The following is a 19,173-nucleotide window of genomic DNA, read 5'->3' as shown; positions in this document are numbered from 1 at the left end:
TGTATCAATTTCCAAGGAAGATCCTTGTCACTGTCCCAAGGTAATTCCTACAGAACACTTGGTGGAACTTCTCAATGGGGATATTCCTGAAGGTAATGCCTACCAAATTATAACAGTCCTATAAAGTATACATATCCAATTCCAGTTCCCCAGGATGATCCTTTGGTGGAACTACTCACTGATATGACGGTACTGAATTTTTGCAAGCAGCCAAAAGGACTGCTTCTGAGATCAGAACTGACAACTTGACATTCTTACCAAGTCCAGTCATTTAAAGATCAGATGGCATATTAGAAGTACAAGTGACATAACTTCTCTTATCATGTGTGTCCCAAAGTCTGGGTGATTCACCAATAATTTCTTGTAAGATCTTCATATTTAAATTACTGTTGGATACACACCAGATTTCTATTAATTTCATGATTATTTTACATGATTAAACTAAATGAGTAAAAAATTGTCATAATGATCCTTCAGATAGCGCCCCCAAAATTTGGGTGATTCACTAAAAATACAAAAATCACCAAGATTTCCTGGGATGTTCTTCTTAGGCAATACAAGATTTCTTAATTCATCCATCCTGAATAAGAAGAAATGGGAATCTGAATTGTTACTCTAGCAAATTATGTTTACTGCCAGTTCACTATATTCACTAGTGTCATTCCAAGCAAAAAATTAAATAATATTTGACCTTAAAAATGGGTATAAAATCTATATCTATGTAGACTTCATCTTAGCAAGCACTACAAAGAGCACATCATCCTTGTAATGAGATGGATATTTTTTACGTAGTTCCTGAACACATATTTCATCACATTGTTCCTGAACTACATTGAAAAACATTCTTGGACCTGGAAGAATCACTGGTAAAATCATGAAGAACATAAAGGACCTAATCGGTGTCGTGTCAATCGGAAAATGGAAGATAAACACGATGAAAATTGTTCTTAGTGAGTTTCCTTCTACAGGTTGGGCATTTCTTCTGTGCCTGAATGGAGGCCTTTATGCACTTTAGACAGAAAATATGGCCACAGATGGTTGATGCTGCCTCCACCAATGCATCCATGCAGACAGGGCAGGTGAAGGCAGGTTCCTTCCTAATTACCTCCGCAGGCTCTAGTTTAGACTTCATCATATTTTTCCTCTGCAATTTACAAGTCGAAATCAAGTTTAATTAACGAGAATGGTAGCAGAAGTGTGTACTAGAAAACAAAAGAATAAGACAGTAGAGGGAGCAATAAGATTTTCATGGTTGTGAAGATGGACAACTTAAAAAGTAATGATTAAACAGCCAATGTTAGGCAACTGAATCGACAAAAAAAAAAGAGTTTCAGTATACTGATCTAGTAGTCCAATTCCTATTCATATTCAGTATACTGATCATAGTAGTTAAATTCCTATTCATACCTGTGATTACCTGAAAAGGTGAAAAGAGTCCAATCTACTTGTCATAGAAATATTAAAATGAAGACTATGCTCTTGCATCAAATCCACATATTAAATTGTTTACCTCACAAGACATGACAAAGATCCTGAAGTCAAACAATTCTATTTGACCATCTTCCCACAGGGAAGATCTAGAAAGCAGCAGTACTTTGCAAATGATCCAAAGGAAAACAGTAGCCGGACAAAGCATCTTGCAAAAATCTACATTTATAAAGTTCTATACTTGAGAAGACAGATGGGACTGCACTTGCAGATTCAACTCCAGCCCACATACTAACCCCTCAACAATATGACAGACATTGACCAAATCTAGGTACGAGGAAAGTCCATATAGTGAGCAGACTTGACAACAAATGCACTTGCCAGAAAGAATATTGGAACAGTTACAAATGATAAAGAAACAATAACTATAAGCAAATAGTTAAAAAACCAACAGTCCTATTACGTTTCGAGTTTGCCAGCTCTGAGATAGTTTGATATGTATCTAATTTTAGTTTGAATGCAATTAGTTCTTTATGTTCATATAGTTAGTTAATCAAAAGATAGAATTGCCATTCAACACAGCCATTTAGAGGTTGAGTTGGAAGAGCTATGACGGCAGTTCACCAACCAATCTTGTGGCTGTATGATTAAAGCACCAACTCTTATTTGGCAAATTCATAGGTTGTGGCCATTTGTTCATTCTTTCTCTGGTTCTCAGAATCCAAGTAAATGAGGAAGAGAAAGCAAATGTGACACCTGCTAAGCTGAAGTGCTAAGCACAGCAATACATATCACTAAACCAGATACAATAGATCTAATGATCCATAGCCATTTTAACAACCAAAAAAAAAAAGCTGAGTTTGAAAATAATGACTACTGGTAGATCAACAACTCAAAACTGTTTTAGATAGTTAAGCTCATTCATAAATACAGTTCAGCCAGTTGCTTTAGTAACCCTCCGAAAGATAATCAAGCACCCCCCTAGAATGTCATTTAGATAACACATGAAAACAAAGAATCATTTACAATTCAAATAATATTATTTATAGCTAAACAGAAGATCAAACAAAGTAAAATACTGCATTACACAAAAAAAAAGACAACCAAACATATTTACCTTGGAATTGTAGTCCTCTTCCAAACCAAGATAAAGATCATAACTAGTAACTGCCGTGCTTGTCGAACTTTTATACCGTTTGTTGCTGGTGTTCAAAGATGATCTGACCACTTGTTCGCCTATCATAATGACTCAAAATGTCAGACTAACAAAGAAACAGAAAGCACAATAGCACATTTCTTAACCACCATTTACCACCCTATTTGATTTTACTTGTAATAACAAATTAATATTAAATTCCAATCTAAATCATGTATCGATATTTCCTATAAACAACTCCACATCTTTTAATGTCACATTGACTATGTTGCTAGAGCTCCAATTTCATAGTTTTCTTACCTTTCATAATTTCTTAGTTTTTAAATTTTTAATATAGATCTTAAATCTTATCTTTTTCACTTTGAAATAACTTTCCAATTTCAAGAATAATCTGATCCAATCAAATTGGACCAACACAACCCAGAGCTTGCAGCCAATGCCAGAATTGGTGTCTATCTTATAAACCATAAATAACTAGGATCCCATTTTGAAAAGTCCTCATGGTTATAAATAGAGGTCGGTGCCATCATCACTACCAGTTCGCTTCATGCCAGTGCAGTGCAATGGACCATTGTTATCCGTCATAAAATACCTCATAACATCCATCCTCTCTACATAGGACAAGATGATCCCTGTCAAGACACCAAATCTAGAGAAAGAGAGAGAGAGAGAGAGCGCAGAGAATAGGACGAAAGATTAAACATGCACAACAGCTCAAAAAAGGAACAAATTATTAAGGCTTCAGCTCCCTAGCATTTTATATACATGTAGCAGCTTTCATTATTTTCTCTAAACCATCAAACCAACTATGTCATTTAGCTCGGCTTGGCTTTTAAGACAAACGATTTAAAGAAAGTTATCTATATTATCAACTCATATTATATTTTAGCCCAAACTCCACCTATTATCATAAGTGAGTCCCTTGTTTGTCTTTGCCATCCATACCATTCTCATCTCTACCAGTTTACAAGAATGAGATTGAAAACATCTTACCATGGATACTAAAGGTTATTTTTATATTGAGCCATATGAATTAAGAGTACAAACCAAACCATAACATTTCAATTTGGTTTTGTATGGATTTCATTAAAAAAAAAAATAGTGAGCTTATGTTTGAAAATTTTTCAAACATAAATTCTTAGTTGGAATGTGAATCTCTATAAATCAGACCAGATTAGATCATCCACAGCCTTATCCATGAATATGAACCAGGTTGAATTGGACTGTTCAGATCATTGAGTCGTCCAGGACCACAACTGTGATCCCAGTAAAATTGAACTAGGCTATGATGGATTAAGTTGGATCTCTACTTTATAGTTTTTCAATTTGTATATGTTATAATTCAAAGGACAACATCTAGTGTTAAGATATCCATGTAAGTCTATGGTTACATATCAGAACATATATCAAGAAGGAACCCTTGAAAGATGTGTGAGGCATTGGCGCACTTCTTTCTAAAAATTTTATGGTTGAATAAGCCGGACTCTTACTGATCAAACACCTCAGGATGGTAAGCAAAATAAGATGGCTTTGTCATATATCACTGGTCTCTTGACAAAGAAAAAAAAAAGGATTAGCCAGTAAAATTACCATCCCTGTGCATAGAAAACACTTCAACTTCATTTATCCCATCCGTAGTTTATAACTTTATAGATAAGGTATATCAATCCTTGAGTGTAAATATCATTTTATTTTAATTTTTTACACAATAAACATATATAGCATCTACTGCAATTGTCAAATGAAGCCAATGTACCCACTAATGAAGTTCATGTTTAATTGCAAATGAAACAAAAGAAGAATGTACGAACTTCAATTCACAATATCAAGCAAAAAATATCTTCTTAGATGTGCGATGAGGATTTGAGATTCAGGATTGCTAGAGAACGATAAATATATAAAAGCCAAAAAGGAAAAATCTCATCTACGAGAATAAATGACTATCTAAAGTATTAATTTGCAGATTCTCATATTAAAAAGAAATTTCTACCAGCACTTTGGTCTCAGAGTTTCCATTTAATACCAATACTGGCATACACTAACCTGATCGTCTCAAATTTGTCTTTGGATCTTCATCTAGGACCACTGTCACAGGGTGGTCTCTTCTGGAGTGGTTCCTCCTCTAATCCAATAAGAACAAACTTGAATAAAGATCAGTCTTCAAATCCGCTAAAATTAAGTGTTTCAGCCTACCTAAAATTCAAGAAACATGACTCATGGTGCAAAACTTTCAAAGGCTATATCGATGTTCAAATATGTGACAAAAAGTGTTCTGGCCCCCCTAGGAATTCAAGGTACTACAATATTTTAAATACATAACTCCAAATATTTAATTAAAATATTCAATCTATATCGATGTTCAAATATGTCCATATATGCTAAAAACAAGCTAATGTCTCGGCCTATTCAGGAATTAAAATAGAGCATAAAAATTCTACCATGGTCAAAAAGGCAGATAAGTGTTATAGGCTAATGAGGTATTCAAATACAGCAGAAAAGATCATACGACAGTTAAGAAGCTAACATAATTTCATACGACATATAGCCCCCTCCAAAGACAAGTATATTAGAAGCCAAGAACTAGCAAGTACCAGGGGAAGACCTCTCGGGGAAGAGAGAATCACGACCTCATCCTCTATCAGCTCTACATCAATCAAACCACCATTTAAGCAATCGTTTGATGGCGCAGAAGACCCTTGCTGCCGTCCGGTCGGATTACCCGACTGAGGATCAACGGAAATAGATGTTCCTCGAGAAATCCGTGGATGTCTACAACCGGAAGTCCCCTCAGGAAGCTGGCACTCCACCGGAGGAGAGTTGAGGTCCAAATTCAGAACCATCTTACGACTGACACCTTCCCTCGCGTGCCTCCCTGTACCTTTCCTCGATGGTCCAAGCGTGTTCATGCTATACGTCAGCCATACAGTAAAACCCTAATTCCCCAAAAACAATACATCATAAAAGACAATCCAAAGTCCTCTCACAAGAACGATAATAAACAAAAGACGAAATAGCAAAAGAAAGCATTCTTTCGCCTATTCTTTCATCTTTTCTCAACGGAACAAGGAGAACGAACAGACCCAACCAAAGAGGAAATCGTACAACCGATGAGCGAAATCGAAATACTCTGCAAAAGAACTTCGTAAAAGATAAAGCTTTCCCCAGTTATCCCGAGTCGGCAAAAAATACGAACTTGATTGCGACACGTAAATCGAAAATCCACAAGAAGATGGAAAGAACAAAAGAAAAGACGTACCATACCTAATCAGCAAAGCAATAGGAGAAGATCCGAGCATAAATTCAGAGAACCCCAAAACGCAAATTGACAGGAAAGAAACCATCAACAAATTGTACCCACCGCGGATCAAACAATTTGGGGTCGGATCGAGTGAAACGGAGACGCTGTCCGTCAAGTTCTTGCCTTTGGAGGTGTAGGGTCTTGACGAGACGATCGAGATGGATCGAAGAAGGCGAAAAAAGGAGCGAGTTTTTCGCTCCCTTCGTTTCTATCAGCGCACGGATCCTCAGATCGCCGCCTCCATCGCCGGATAAGTTACGACTGGTGACACGGACCGTTGGGCCTGAGTTCCTGAGAAGAGCACATACGTCTCCGGTGACGAGAGCGTGCAGCGGACCGCACTACCGCTGGATTTCGTCCATCTGTACTTTCCCTTCAAATCAACGGCAATCCATGCATGTCAACTGATCGTTGGATTGGGGGTCTGCAAATCCAACGGCTCCTGTAAATTTATAAGCTGTTACGTCAAAATCAGATATTAACTTTTCGATGACAGATAAAGTCTTTACCAAGTCAGCATCTACTTCGATAAAATATTCATTATAACGTTGAATTAGATTATTCGTCGGGAATCCATTTGATTAGATAATTAATTTATTAAAATTGTTTCACGGGTTTAATAATATATTTATTTTAATTTTTAATAAATTCAATCAAATCATAGAAGTGACAGCAGAATTCACGTGATGCATCGAGGCCGTCCAATTTTACAATGGACGGCCAAACAATGGGAACGCCTTCGGTCGCCGTCAGCCCGTCCGCAGGATCCCACCACGCGAAGGCGGACGTGAAAGGTTATGAATTCGGACTCTGAAATCCGCCTTTAAATCCGTGGTGGAGCGCTTCGCCTTCGCTTGGAGCTCGGCTCGGCTACGGCAGGCGAAGCGTCGTGAGATTGAAACCCTAAGGAAGGGTCGGGAGCGCGGGATCGGTCGAGTGATGTCGGGGCCAGGGCAAGAGGAGGATAAGAAGCCGGCGGATCAGTCGGCGCACATCAATCTCAAGGTCAAGGGGCAGGTTTGGTTCCTTCTGTTGCCTCCTCCCTTCTTTTCCCTTTTTTATTTATTTTCTTCGATAAAATGGATTTCTTTGTGCGCTGTAATGTTCTTCTGTCGCCAATCAGCATGATTACTCTGCTTTATAAGATTTAGCTCTCGTCGATTTAGAGATTTGGTGTTTCGTTAGTGTATTCCTTTTGGGGGTTTGATTCGAGATTGCTTACCTCTGAAATCTTTGCCAAAAACATGAGCTTTTTCTGATTTGCTTGGGTATTTGGGGTGATGCCTATGCTGTCAGTCGAAATCTCCTGCCAATGCATGGTCTACAAACAAAGTGATACTCGAAATTTTCTATGTAGTTGTGGATTATGCTGGATGTAACAACATGGTATCTAATTGATATTTTTAGTAGGTGTTATGTTGAGTTCATTGTTGAACTCTTTGTGCTGTTGTCAAATATTTATGTTGTTGTTCATGCATCATCTGTATATTGAATTATTTCCTACCGTAATTTCCAAAACTACGTGGGAAAAGAACCTTGTAGCCTTCCCTCGAGAACTGAGATGTACGTCTTCTCGTGTTGTTTTTGGTCCTAGATAGAAAAGCTTGTTGATCCAATTGACTATTCTGTCATGACACAAATTAGTTTGCAAGTTATGTTGATTATGTTGAAACTTGGGGGACTAAGGTTTGAATCAGACACAGATTTACAAGTGAACTGCAATCTATTGAGATTAAACTGGCGTTTGCTCCTGGTTAAACTAAGCTTGTCAAGAAGTTAAGCTCATTGACTGGGGGTTCTTATCCTGTGTCCTGGTGTCAGACCTTGTGATCTCTTAACCTGTGCCAAGAAATTGAACTTTGCAACTTTGTATCAATTTATATCAAGCAATTAATTGATGAGTTGTATGTTATATACATAAAATGCATTGCATAGTGATAACAAATGGCCGGAAAAGATTCATCTAGCTGACCCTTAATAATTGGGACATAATAGCTCGTTATTGTTGTCTTTGTTTTTTATACGTGTGTGTATCTTTAATAAAGACAAGATAAAAGGAGTTTGCATAATTAGTAGCTTTGTTCTCACAAGTTCAGTTTGCCAAAGTGGGTGCGGTCAGTCTGATTGTATCTTTATTTGCTTTGGAAGGTCATGCTGTGAGCCTGAGATTTAGGATATCTTGCATTTTATTTGTTTTATTTCATACTTTGAATCATGTTGTGCTCAGGAGCAGCACTTTGGTCATGAGTAGAAATTTTTATTTGCATGGATTGTTTCAGTAACACTGGTAAATTAATGTTAACTATCTTCTCTGCCTTGTACGGTGTTTTAGCGAGCTATTTATTTGATATGTTAACTGTCACAACCGAAGCCCAAAATCCAAAAATTACTCATGAGGTCCACTTTTATGCTGGGTAGTGGTATATATATATATATATATATATATATATATATATATATATATATATATATATATATATATATATATATATATATATATATATATCCTTTGTGCAATGAATGTTGGATTAATCAGGGAATTACATAGTAGTGAAACCATTCTTTTCATCATTATAGAAACACTAGAAATAAGGTAGCATAGAACTTCAATTTTAAAACTAACAAATAGAGTTAAAAGTATGAAAATTGCACAAACTACAATGTGTTCATGTCAAAATTACAGAAATTACAGTACAGTATTTTCCAGAGCCAAGATCATAAAAGCTTCTGAAAATTGTGAAACATAACTGTTTATTGAGATAACATGATTAAAATTAATGGTAGTTGCAAGGCCAACGATTATTGTGTGATTCAGTTCTTATAGCCTCTTCATCTTTTCCCCTCTTTCTTGAGTTCTACGATACTGGGTCAACAATTTTGGCTATCTGGATTGCATATTATCTTGAATTTGGACATGAAAAGCACTGTGAATTGGGATGGTTGATCTGGATCTATGTCCAAAGTGTGAATAGTGTTTAGACTAACTATTTCTATGCCTGATATAGGCATACACGTGGTTTGTGCTTTGGATATTATCTGCCATAAGTTAATTTATATATAACTTCTATTAGGTATAAAATAAAGCTGATACAACTATTTGGGCTGATATAATAGCTGCATAGCTAATCAGCATCATACATATTATATGCCTTTCCCAGTTCAGCTTTATTGTCTTCAAATGACAAAACAGTGACTATGGATTCTTTTTTTCTTTGAAATATCCAGTGCTGGAACATTTTTCAGCATATCTTGATATTTAATATGTAGTTTTCCTCTTCAAATATTCAGCATTGTTCTTGCCATAGCTGAACTTCTTCAATAAGCTGGTTGGTGGTGGATCCTATTTGCGTTTGACTTAAAATTTCTTTTATAGTGGAGGCAACCAGCGCTAAAATTTGGAGGACTTGAAATTACATTTTTCTGATCGTGTTTGATCTTTATTATGATATGCCGCCATCAGTGCTCTACTAATTTCTTGCTTTTGTGTTGTAAGGATGGAAATGAGGTCTTCTTTAGGATCAAGCGCAGCACTCAGCTGAAGAAGCTCATGAATGCCTACTGCGATCGCCAGTCCGTGGACTTCAATGCCATTGCTTTCTTGTTTGACGGCCGTAGACTACGGGGGGAACAGACTCCTGATGAAGTAACCGTTTGCTGCAGCTTTAAATCAATTCTCTGTCACTGTTAACCATAATTTACGCTCAATGATCTTGTCTCATGTTCCTGCAGCTTGAAATGGAAGATGGGGATGAGATTGATGCGATGTTGCACCAAACCGGGGGTGGCCTGCCAAGTGCGTAGACGTCATCAGTTGTATTTTGGCCATGGTAAAGAACCGTGTAAAAGACGACCGGCAGCTACTGAACTTAATGGCCTGTTCTAAAGTATGAACTACTATTTTGGATGGATTAACGTTGCGAGGTGTTTACGTTTGCTTTTAGTTTCCATTCTCCAATAGTTTCGGATGTGCTCTCCAATTATCCAACTTTTGCTTCCTTAAAGGATGCGTTCTCTTCCAGTGTATACGCTAATCGGCTCTCTGCCTGTTTGACGCGTGGATTGTTGAGTTTGGAAACTGCGACGTCTCCCTGGGTAAACAATTCGGGTTCATAGGAGGCAGTATCTTAAGTCTTTCGTAGAAAAGCTCGCCTCAGTGTTCTACTTCTTATACAGTCACTCAGGGTAGATGGTCGTTAAGGAAGCAGTAAAGACAGATGGTCGTCAACTAAAGTTCCTAAATAGCTATCTATTTAACAATTTTAATATGTATATATATATATATATATATATATATATATATATATATATATATATATATATATATATATATGTGCTATTTACTAGGTTCCATTTTAACCTATCTTATTCACTGCTCGCCTTCAAACGGAGAGTGACATTACTCGCTCTGCCTGGCACATTTGATCGTCATTAGGTTTTTATTTGTTCCTGCGAACGTGAGCCGTGATGTTTCTGTGGTTTGAAGCCGTCGAATCGGAGAACGATGGTGGTCGACGGTCGCAATGGCAAGAGTAACGAGTGAGTTCCTGCGATGCTAGCTTGTTTTGGGTTACTTATGTCTAATTTGGTGACGGTAGTATTTCATGGAGCCTACGAGACAGAAGGTTGGATTGATCTGGATTTCATGGCGATTTCTTTGAGGTCATCCGATCTTTGTGTTCTTAGCATGGTCGGAAATGATGATCGAAATGGGTACTCTCCCTCTCTTTCTCTTCAGGACCATTTCACGAGTTTGGGAGTCTTGAATGTACGGAGTATGTTCTGATTCGGTATCTGTTTATCTCTCTTCTTCGCTTATCCGTCTTTTACTGATCATTTTTAATTCTTTTCAGAAGTTAATTTTTAGTTCAAGTTTTTACCCTCTTTAATGTCGTTTATAGCTTTCACCAACAAAGCCATTAGTTCCTATGAAGCTTGCTTTCATTTGTACTGATTTTATGGTACATCTTGAATCTTTTACTTATTCTTGTAGCAGTGGATGATTATAGTATGAAGGGCACGCCCGGTCATGGCTGTGCCTTTTATGGACTTCCAAATTCCGCAGGATTCTCTCACATATTCTGGGATGAGTTATGCCATTGTCAAGATGATTTGTTGAACATGCTGGATGAGCACATTCCCATCAAAGATTGCGCAGATTAGGGACACCAAGTTTCTAATATCGGTGGTATGATCGACCTTTATGATGCTTGGTATCCAATGTTTGTATCCATGCTTAGCAAAAAGTTACTCTGTTGCATCTTAAACCATTGGATCCTTTTTATTGTGTGTATGCCTACGCTTGAAAGCTTTCCTTTTTGTATCATATTAGTCTATCATAGTTGCATCAGTTATGTTTATATATAATCATGGTTAAGGACGGTAATATACCAGATCAAATTTGGTAAAGGTCAGGACTTGGCATCCAGATCTGTCAGATTCCCAATTTGGATCAATGGTTTTTCTTATTTGGAAATGTTAAATTGTCCACCGAGAGTGGTTGGAAATCAGGCTGAATCGATGGGTTTGGTCAGAAGTTGTATCGGTACAGCACAATCATCTGAAACTGGTGCACTTGGGATGATCAGCTGACAACTGATTGGTTGGAAAGATGGATCCAGTAGCCGAATGGAATGATCAATCGGATCAGCAGCTGATCCTCGTGATTCTTAGAAAAATCAGAGGTTTGAATATTGGAGTCCTTTAATCCTAATCCAGATTCTGCAAAGCCTTAACATTGAGCTAAGTCAGAAGATGATGTGTCTAGTAGAAACTCAGTGTTTGCATTTTGGATTAGAAGTTATCTTAACATTCAACTAATCTGTTACATCGGAGTTTTGTAAGTGAAACATGCTGGTGTTAACAAATAGCACATGTTTTGTGACACACCATAATTTTTTTGCAGTTATTCTTCATGGCCTGCCGATTAATCCTAACTACAATAAGAGTTTAAGCAGCATCGTTATTTAGCATTTATGGCCCTTTTGCAGGCACTACTTAATTCAGTCAGATGTATGCTGCCGGTAGGGAAGAAGGGCATATTTGCAGATGTTTGCTTGATGCTTAGACTTGAAAGAGTACATGCATTTTAACCTTTAAGAATAATATGCATATTTTGATTTCCATATGTGGGTTCATGCCCTACTATTCTTAAGGCATCGGCATGTTAGTAAAACACCTCCATCCTAGTTCCTTTTTTATCCCCCCCACCCTATGGCATTATCAGCTTGGGTTTCCTCGTTTCCAGTGCAATAACAATTCAGAACCACCTAAATGATACTTTTCTTGCGTGGATTAGATTTACTGCTAACTTCTCATGAAAGCATATTTATTAGGCTTTGCTTCAGTACTTCTGTTGGTCCCTCCATGGGAACCCTAACTATCAAATCTGGATTGTTCGATCACTATTTGACACTCTGGAATGGTGACTTATTTCATGATCAACTGTATTCTTGAATCTAAATGATAAGGTAAGAATTATTGTGTTAACCCATTAAGAATTCTTTTCTCAAATCTCTGTGATATTATGGAATACTTGATGTGGAATGCATTGTCCACATAAATTGCTTACCTGATGTTATTTTTCTCCAAGTCAATATCTCTTTTTTTTCTTGATAAATATCTAATTGTTAACAGTGGTTACTGAGTTGTTGCTGTGGTGAGCCATGCTTGATTTTGGGGATCTTTTTGCAGACCAAGAATTTATTTGGTCTGGCTTATAGACATGGCTCCTGTGATTCAATTAATTGACTGTTTATTTTTCTGATGTGATATTTGTCAGTTCATTTTTTCATCATGCATTGTTCTTGTAGTGATCAATCATCAATGCTGAAATATGTAGTCCATTTTAACAGAAAAAATAGCTTTAAGATGGGGAATAGCATAAGACGATATGGCGATCCTGTGGAGTTCTGTGGGTAGTGCTGGAAAATGAATAGGAAAACCATTAGATTTTGATGGAACTGCTTAGCTACTAGGTATGGGTACTGAACAAAGATTAACCAAGTAATAATACCAGTACATGCCAGAAACTGTGAACTATTCTGTAGTACAAACCAAAAGAAAAATGTTTACTTCAATACAGTCTTCATTGCCTGGAGCTAGTAGCTGGAAAGATTTAGATTTGAAGTTGGACTTTGTTGCCCGAATTTGATCTTTCTTATATTTATGTTTAAAAAACACAAAAATTGACAATGACTTAAATTCCAGGCTCAAGGTCCCAATTCCAGACCTACATTAAGTAGGATCACATGCTGCCAACAACTGATGTAATTATCTTTATTCATGCTATCATAATTTTCTGAAATACTTGGATATCAATGATCAGGTTCTTCACATTTGCATCAGGCATGAATCTGTTAATTACTGGAAGTACGCTCAAGCTCAGGCAACCTTGACACATCACAAGCTTCTTTCGAATGTGATATCAAAATCAAGGCACAGGTATGTATTTAGCTTGAGAAGCATGCATTATGTGAATCATCAGTATATGTTACTGTTCTATGAGAAAAGAAACATGGAATTGACAGATGAGACACTCGTAGAACTAGTAAAGACACATCACTGGCCCAGACCATGACTGCTTGTGCCAAGATAAGAAGTAAATAAAATGTAGATGCACTTAATGTTTGGTATGAAAAGAAATATAAGTTAATGTTGTACAGAAGATCTTCAGTATTTTGGTGTATGGGATCATCTCATCTTTGATATTTTCATTTTTTTATTTCTCATTGGTCTTATAATAAAAATAAAAAATATTTTGTAATCTTCCTTTGGACAACTTCTAGTATTATTGTTCCCTCAAATAATCTCCAAGCTAAATTTGCATTTGCAGATATAACATTAGTCTTCAGATTCTAACACTACAGCCACGAAGGTTTGGCAACTGATTTGACATCTTAAATCTATTCAATTTCTGTACAATGCATGCACTTGATTATGAACTGAATAAGAACAAGTCAATTAATAAGGTCAATAAGACCTGTATACAATTTTTTGTTTCATTGATATCTAAATCCAGCATTATACATCAGCATTTAGCAACATGACGCTAAATCCAACATTTTGTTTCACTAACATATTGTTCTCCCATCTTGGCATGCATCAGGAAAATCCAGGAACGATGACCATTGAATAAGACACGCAACAACAGTCTTAGCAACATGAAACGGGACATTGTCATTATAGAAGAGCAATTGGTGATGGTGGTGGTGGTGGACGTTGGAAATTGGGAGGAGAAGTTAGAAGATGTCGAGGATCTCGAGAATGTAGCCATTGCAGAGGGGACAGTTGCCGCGGCTGACCCAGAGCTCCCGGGAGCAGAGCCGGCAAAATGTGTGGCCGCAGGGGATGAACGCCGCCCCCTTGTGCCGCACCATGCATACGCAGCAGACGTACAACATCCCATCCCCTCCACCCTCCGGCTTATCCTGCGCCACTTCCTCCTCCTCCTCCTCCTCTTCCTCCGCCTCTAACTCCTCCTCGCTACCGCCCCATTGCATATCCGTCTGCTCCAGCAACGCCATCAGGGACATCTTAGCCGGCTGCTCCTCCTCTTCTTCCTCTTCCTCCTCCTCCTCTTCTTCCTTTGATGGTGCAGCAGCCGGCGCCCAGGAATCGTCGGTGTCGCCCGGATAGGTCTTATGGCCGCCGCTGATTTCTTTGCTGACGGCGGGCGGTTCCTCCGCCGCTACGGCTACGGCCATGGGTTCTTGGACGGGAGGCTCGGAGTTCCTAACGGAGACCGAGAGCGAAACGGAGCGGCAGCGGACGGTGTTGGAGCGGGACGAGACGACGAGCTCGGGGTCCGAGATGGGGTAAGGATTCCTAATGGAGACGTTGCGGGAAACGACGGGATTGCGGCAGATGGAAACGGCGACCTCGGGGTCGGAGATCGGACACGGTTGGCTGGAGGACACCGCCGTCAAAGCCGCACCGGCGCGGCGGAGGCTGTCCGTCAGCGACCTCCACCTGGAGCCGTTGCCGGAATCCCCATCCGCGTTGCGCACCTGCTGGATGATGTCAAACAGCCTCTTTCCGCCGCCCGAGGCGGAGCCTTCCCTCTTCTCGCTCGCGAAGTCGCCGCTGCCTCGGCCGCAGGATGGCTTCGTGTCATCCTCCTCCCGGACCTCGAGGGGTTCACAGAGATCAGAGGAATCGACGTTCTCCGAGGGCGTCACACTTTGCGGTAGCTCGCTCCCTTCCATTCCAAGATCCGATTTTCATAACAAAGAAGGCTCGTCCCCGAAGCGAGAAGGCTTTGATGGCGGTGGAGGAGCAACGGAGATGGAGAGAAGCCTGGATCTAAAAGGAGTGCATCGTTGCCGATTGAGTCCACGGGCAAAGGCCCCCTAACATCCCTCTTCCTCCAAGACGAAGAGAACAGCCAAAAATATCGGCCCGTCTCATACAGGTCGACGACGACGATAAGGTGGAAGGTAGGAAACAGAGGAGAGATGAGCGTCGGAGCGAAAAAGGAGGAGAAAAGGTCGGTACCTCTTTGCCTTCTCGTCGTTTTTGTTTTCTTGTCGATTTGAACCGTGTGCCAGAGAGACGGGACAGATACGTGTCATCTCTCTGTCTCTCTCTCCTCGTCCTCCTCCGCTGTGGCTGGTGGTGGAGGACAGAGTTGCCGGGGGAGGGGAACGCGTCTTCCGCGACGTGTTCCGTTCCCCACGGAGTGACATGGGAAACGTGGAAAGTGTCGCGGCGTCACATCCGAACCCAGCTGTTGACGGTTACTACCGGTTAGACTGGCGGCTGCTTCGCACGTGATGCATGATCCCTAGAGATCAGGAGTTGATTAGGCAAAACTATGGACGGCTCGGATCGGGCTCGACCTTAAGAGAAGTATTCAGGTGCATATAATCCGTGGTGTCGTCATCCTCGCTCAGGTAATTGAATGGGTTTCGTGTTTGACTGTGTTCTACATGGGTTTTTTACGTAAAAATACTTAAATCATTCATACTATTTTTACAATCATAAAAAAGTTTGTAGAAGATAATAAGATATGTTAGAGTTATAGCTAATACAAATTGTTTATATTTTGAGTATTCTAGAATTTTTGCAAGAATATGTATGGTATATGAGAAACTTAATTTTAGAGGGGTTATACGAAAATAACTTGTTATTTTAGAGATTGACATGTCCTTCAGGCTTTTGCCTGGAATAAAAAGAAAATAGTGGACTGATGATGCATGAGGGCCACTTAGGACCACTTTAAACTGTTACAAATACATAAATAAACTTAATTATAAAAGAAAATCACTTGTTATTTTTCTTTTGTTTAGGATAACATCAGGCCTTAAGACTTAGTTGGTCCAAAACATGTGTTTCTTTTATCTTTTAGACACCAAGTTGTACTTCACCCGCGTCGATTTGTAATCATCTCATTGCAACTATTGATATGCTCCAACTTGAGCAATTCACTGTCTCCCCTATAACTAACATGCTCCCGTCATCTTATCTGGCCAAGTGGAGCTTCGGTTGCGTCAAAGGCATGATCTAGTTGGCATGAAGTTGTGGTTAACCTAAATCTTATTTGAGGATGATTGGATGATGAACCAACTTTAAGATGTCTCAATGAAACGGTCATCTTGAGAAAGTTATTATCTCCAAGTATATTGTCTTGACAATGAGACCAACTTGTGAAGTAGTCATCATGACATGACTAACTCGAGGGAGTATTAGTCGATCATCTTAAAGAAGTAGATATTTTGATAATACAATCAACTTGTCATCAAGATATTTATCTATTTCTTGTAGTTCGGATAAGGTTATCGTTTCATCAGTGAAGGTATTTTTTAAGCTAATTATATATTATCTCGTTTAGTTAGATCTCTTTAGCATATCAATCTTTAGACTTCAAAATTTTATGCTAGAATACTTATATGTAGGAAAATGAAACATCTAATTTCATTTGCCCTAACATCATTGGTTTTATCAATAGAAGCATGAAAACAATGGGCAGAAAGATCATTTCAATATCCTAATTACATTTTCGATGGTGGCGGATGGTGATGCCATTAAGGGTCGCAAGTGGCTGTTGTAGATAAAGAGGAAGAGCGACGATGAGAGTTGAGGCAAAGGAAGAGGACGAAGCAAATCTCAATACTTTACATTTGTGTCGACACTAATACAGTTGTCGAACAACGTTGACGCAGATGTAGAGCGACAAAAAGGTTGCTTAGCAACTGCGTCAACGCCACTTCGCAACCCCATCCTTCGGCTCCAACCTAGTGGGACAGCCTCCACCCTCTCCTCAACCACCTCGAACCATTGTTTCGTGGTTGTATATCGACGATCTATGTGCTTCTTCGCTCGAGGTGCCACCGTGGACTCGAAGATAGAGAGGCTAGAGTTAGAAGACCAGGAAGCCATAGAGTGCAAAGGGTAGGTAGCAAGATCGAGATCATAGGAAGCAGAAAGGGGGCAGACCTGTCACAAACCTATGTCAGAGATGCATCAACCGGCATCGAGGGAGTGGCAAGCGGCATTGGTGACCTAATTGATGTGGCGAACCGTAAGGAAGTTGGTGTCATGAGTGAACTCATCGTATGCCCAAAAAAGGAAGGCTGCATCTAGGTCACAGTAGATTGTCATCTTTTTATTGCTCTGCATCTACGTCAATACTGATACAGATGTCGAGCGATCCTTTCATTGCTCTGCATTTGCTTCGACGTCACTCAACAACTATATCAATATCGATGCATGCAGAACGTCAACATTTGCATTATCCTTTTCCTATTCTCCCTTTGTCTCACCTTTTGTCATCACTTTTCCTCTTCATCCACAATAATCACCTGTGACCTCCAACGACGTTATTGTTCATCACTATTGTAATCGTAATTGGGACGTTAAAATTATTTTTTTATCTATCATTTTTGTGTTTTCATTAGTAAAATCAATGATATGGTAAATGGACTTAGATGTTTCACTTTTATAACTATAGATATTTCAATATAATTTTTTTAAAATTTATAGATTATGATATAAAAAGATCTAACTACATATTGTAATATATGATTAGTCCGTATTTTTTTATTCCAGTAAGTGTGATGGAGGTTGAACCGAATTGGCATCTTTAAGTTCTTTATTCCCAGTAGGGAATGATGAGATCACCTTGTGGCTAATGAGTAGCCAAATAATGTGCTACCACTGGATGTATCAATTGTTGGAAAATAGGGATGATGGTTTCCAGAGTTTGGACTTGTTGGGTGAAGTGAAAGAAGGTTTCAACGGGTATAATAACTTATTCTGGACTCGTTGATGGGAAACGGAAGTGATGATCGTTATGGAATCATCGTCGATAGTGTGCATGACAAAGTTGATATAACCTGTCTCATTTTTCATATGTTATCGCATTTGGAATAGGGAAAGAATATTAACTAAACGTGAGAGAATTAACGGATAAATAATAATATCCATTGTGTCATATCCTAACATAACCTAAGGGTAAAGAACATCCCTATCCTATATAGTGTCAATTCAAGAATAGAAAACGCTCGCATAATCATCATATTAGAAGTTTGTTCAAAAAATACGATATTAGGAGTTTGTCCAAAAAAATACTCTTCCAAGGTCAAGTTAATAATTGTTCATTCATTACGAGTGAAAAAAAATATTGTAAACAAAAAGTATGAGAGTTAGCTTAATTATATGAGCTCTATTTTATTCAAAATAAGAACATATTTGAAAAACAAAAACAAAACTTAATTATATATAGAGTTAATTTAATAAAAAAATATTCATTTCAGATGCTTTCTTAATGTGATATACACAACTGGCACATCATCATCATCATCATCAAGTTGACTAGACTTTACATGTCAAGTAGATCAAAAATAATAACCATATCAATACCTAAAACATTCTTTCATATGATGATGTTCTAAACTCACTCATCAAAATGATATGATAATAGATGTACCAGACTAATTTATCAAAGGAAAGAAGAAAAAAAAAATAGAGCCGAAACATTGGGACCAAATTAACTCTGGACTAATTTCAAAACCGACAACTGGCGTGAAAAGAAACACAAAAGCTTGCAAGCATGGGCATGCCTGAAATGATCGCAAGGGTATCTAGTAATCAAGATGATGCTGCTTGCATGCCGTTAACACTTACCCATGAAAGTAAACGCTTCATGCCATTGACTTTGGACACGGTCTCAGTCACTGCTGGCGGCTGGGACGCACATCAAAGAAGCGCACTGTCCCCTCCTCTTCCCTTGGTGGATGTGCTACACTCAAAAAGGTCAGTCTTCAAAGGTCTTCCACATTCCATGTACTGAAAC

At 38.7% G+C, this 19,173-nt stretch overlaps 3 protein-coding genes across 5 annotated transcripts; 1 reads left to right on the top strand and 2 right to left on the bottom strand.

Moving 5' to 3' along the window:
- Positions 1 to 760: 760 nt before the first annotated feature.
- Positions 761 to 6,161, bottom strand: LOC103993493 (uncharacterized). Of its 3 annotated transcripts, none has more exons than XM_018829605.2 (5): positions 5,943 to 6,161; positions 5,176 to 5,517; positions 4,628 to 4,706; positions 2,546 to 2,664; positions 761 to 1,144 (listed from the first exon to the last, which is right to left on the bottom strand). In XM_018829605.2, exons 2-5 carry the CDS (start codon positions 5,488 to 5,490, stop codon positions 908 to 910), a joined length of 750 nt encoding a protein of 249 aa, XP_018685150.2. In that variant the 5' UTR covers positions 5,491 to 5,517; positions 5,943 to 6,161; the 3' UTR covers positions 761 to 907. The 3 variants fall into 3 exon arrangements, with proteins under 3 accessions (XP_018685150.2, XP_018685151.2, XP_018685152.2); XM_018829606.2 differs by having other exon boundaries at positions 5,176 to 5,462; XM_018829607.2 differs by lacking the exon at positions 4,628 to 4,706 and having other exon boundaries at positions 5,187 to 5,517.
- Positions 6,162 to 6,724: 563 nt separating this feature from the next.
- On the top strand, positions 6,725 to 9,822 carry LOC135646029 (small ubiquitin-related modifier 2-like). The gene is made up of 3 exons (XM_065165092.1): positions 6,725 to 6,899; positions 9,376 to 9,525; positions 9,612 to 9,822. Exons 1-3 carry the CDS (start codon positions 6,822 to 6,824, stop codon positions 9,681 to 9,683), a joined length of 300 nt encoding a protein of 99 aa, XP_065021164.1. The 5' UTR covers positions 6,725 to 6,821; the 3' UTR covers positions 9,684 to 9,822.
- A 4,018-nt stretch (positions 9,823 to 13,840) lies between these two features.
- LOC103993496 (uncharacterized) lies at positions 13,841 to 15,450 on the bottom strand. The gene has a single exon (XM_009413583.3). It carries the CDS (start codon positions 15,083 to 15,085, stop codon positions 14,120 to 14,122), a length of 966 nt encoding a protein of 321 aa, XP_009411858.2. The 5' UTR covers positions 15,086 to 15,450; the 3' UTR covers positions 13,841 to 14,119.
- Between the last annotated feature and the right edge of the window lie 3,723 nt (positions 15,451 to 19,173).

Source organism: Musa acuminata, chromosome BXJ3-8 (assembly GCF_036884655.1).
Source record: "Musa acuminata AAA Group cultivar baxijiao chromosome BXJ3-8, Cavendish_Baxijiao_AAA, whole genome shotgun sequence".
NCBI classification, from domain to species: Eukaryota; Viridiplantae; Streptophyta; class Magnoliopsida; order Zingiberales; family Musaceae; genus Musa; species Musa acuminata.
This window is presented reverse-complemented; position numbering and strand designations above follow the sequence as displayed.

Coding starts and splice junctions, on each gene's coding strand:
- LOC103993493 (XM_018829605.2), bottom strand. CDS start 5,490: ATGAACACGCTTGGACCATCGAGGAAAGGTACAGGGAGGCACGCGAGG. Junction 2,665..4,627: donor GACAAATTTGAGACGATCAG/GTTAGTGTATGC, acceptor TCATTATGATAG/GCGAACAAGTGGTCAGATCA. Junction 1,145..2,545: donor AAGAGGACTACAATTCCAAG/GTAAATATGTTT, acceptor TGTAAATTGCAG/AGGAAAAATATGATGAAGTC.
- LOC135646029 (XM_065165092.1), top strand. CDS start 6,822: ATGTCGGGGCCAGGGCAAGAGGAGGATAAGAAGCCGGCGGATCAGTCG. Junction 6,900..9,375: donor ATCTCAAGGTCAAGGGGCAG/GTTTGGTTCCTT, acceptor TTGTGTTGTAAG/GATGGAAATGAGGTCTTCTT. Junction 9,526..9,611: donor GGGAACAGACTCCTGATGAA/GTAACCGTTTGC, acceptor ATGTTCCTGCAG/CTTGAAATGGAAGATGGGGA.
- LOC103993496 (XM_009413583.3), bottom strand. CDS start 15,085: ATGGAAGGGAGCGAGCTACCGCAAAGTGTGACGCCCTCGGAGAACGTC.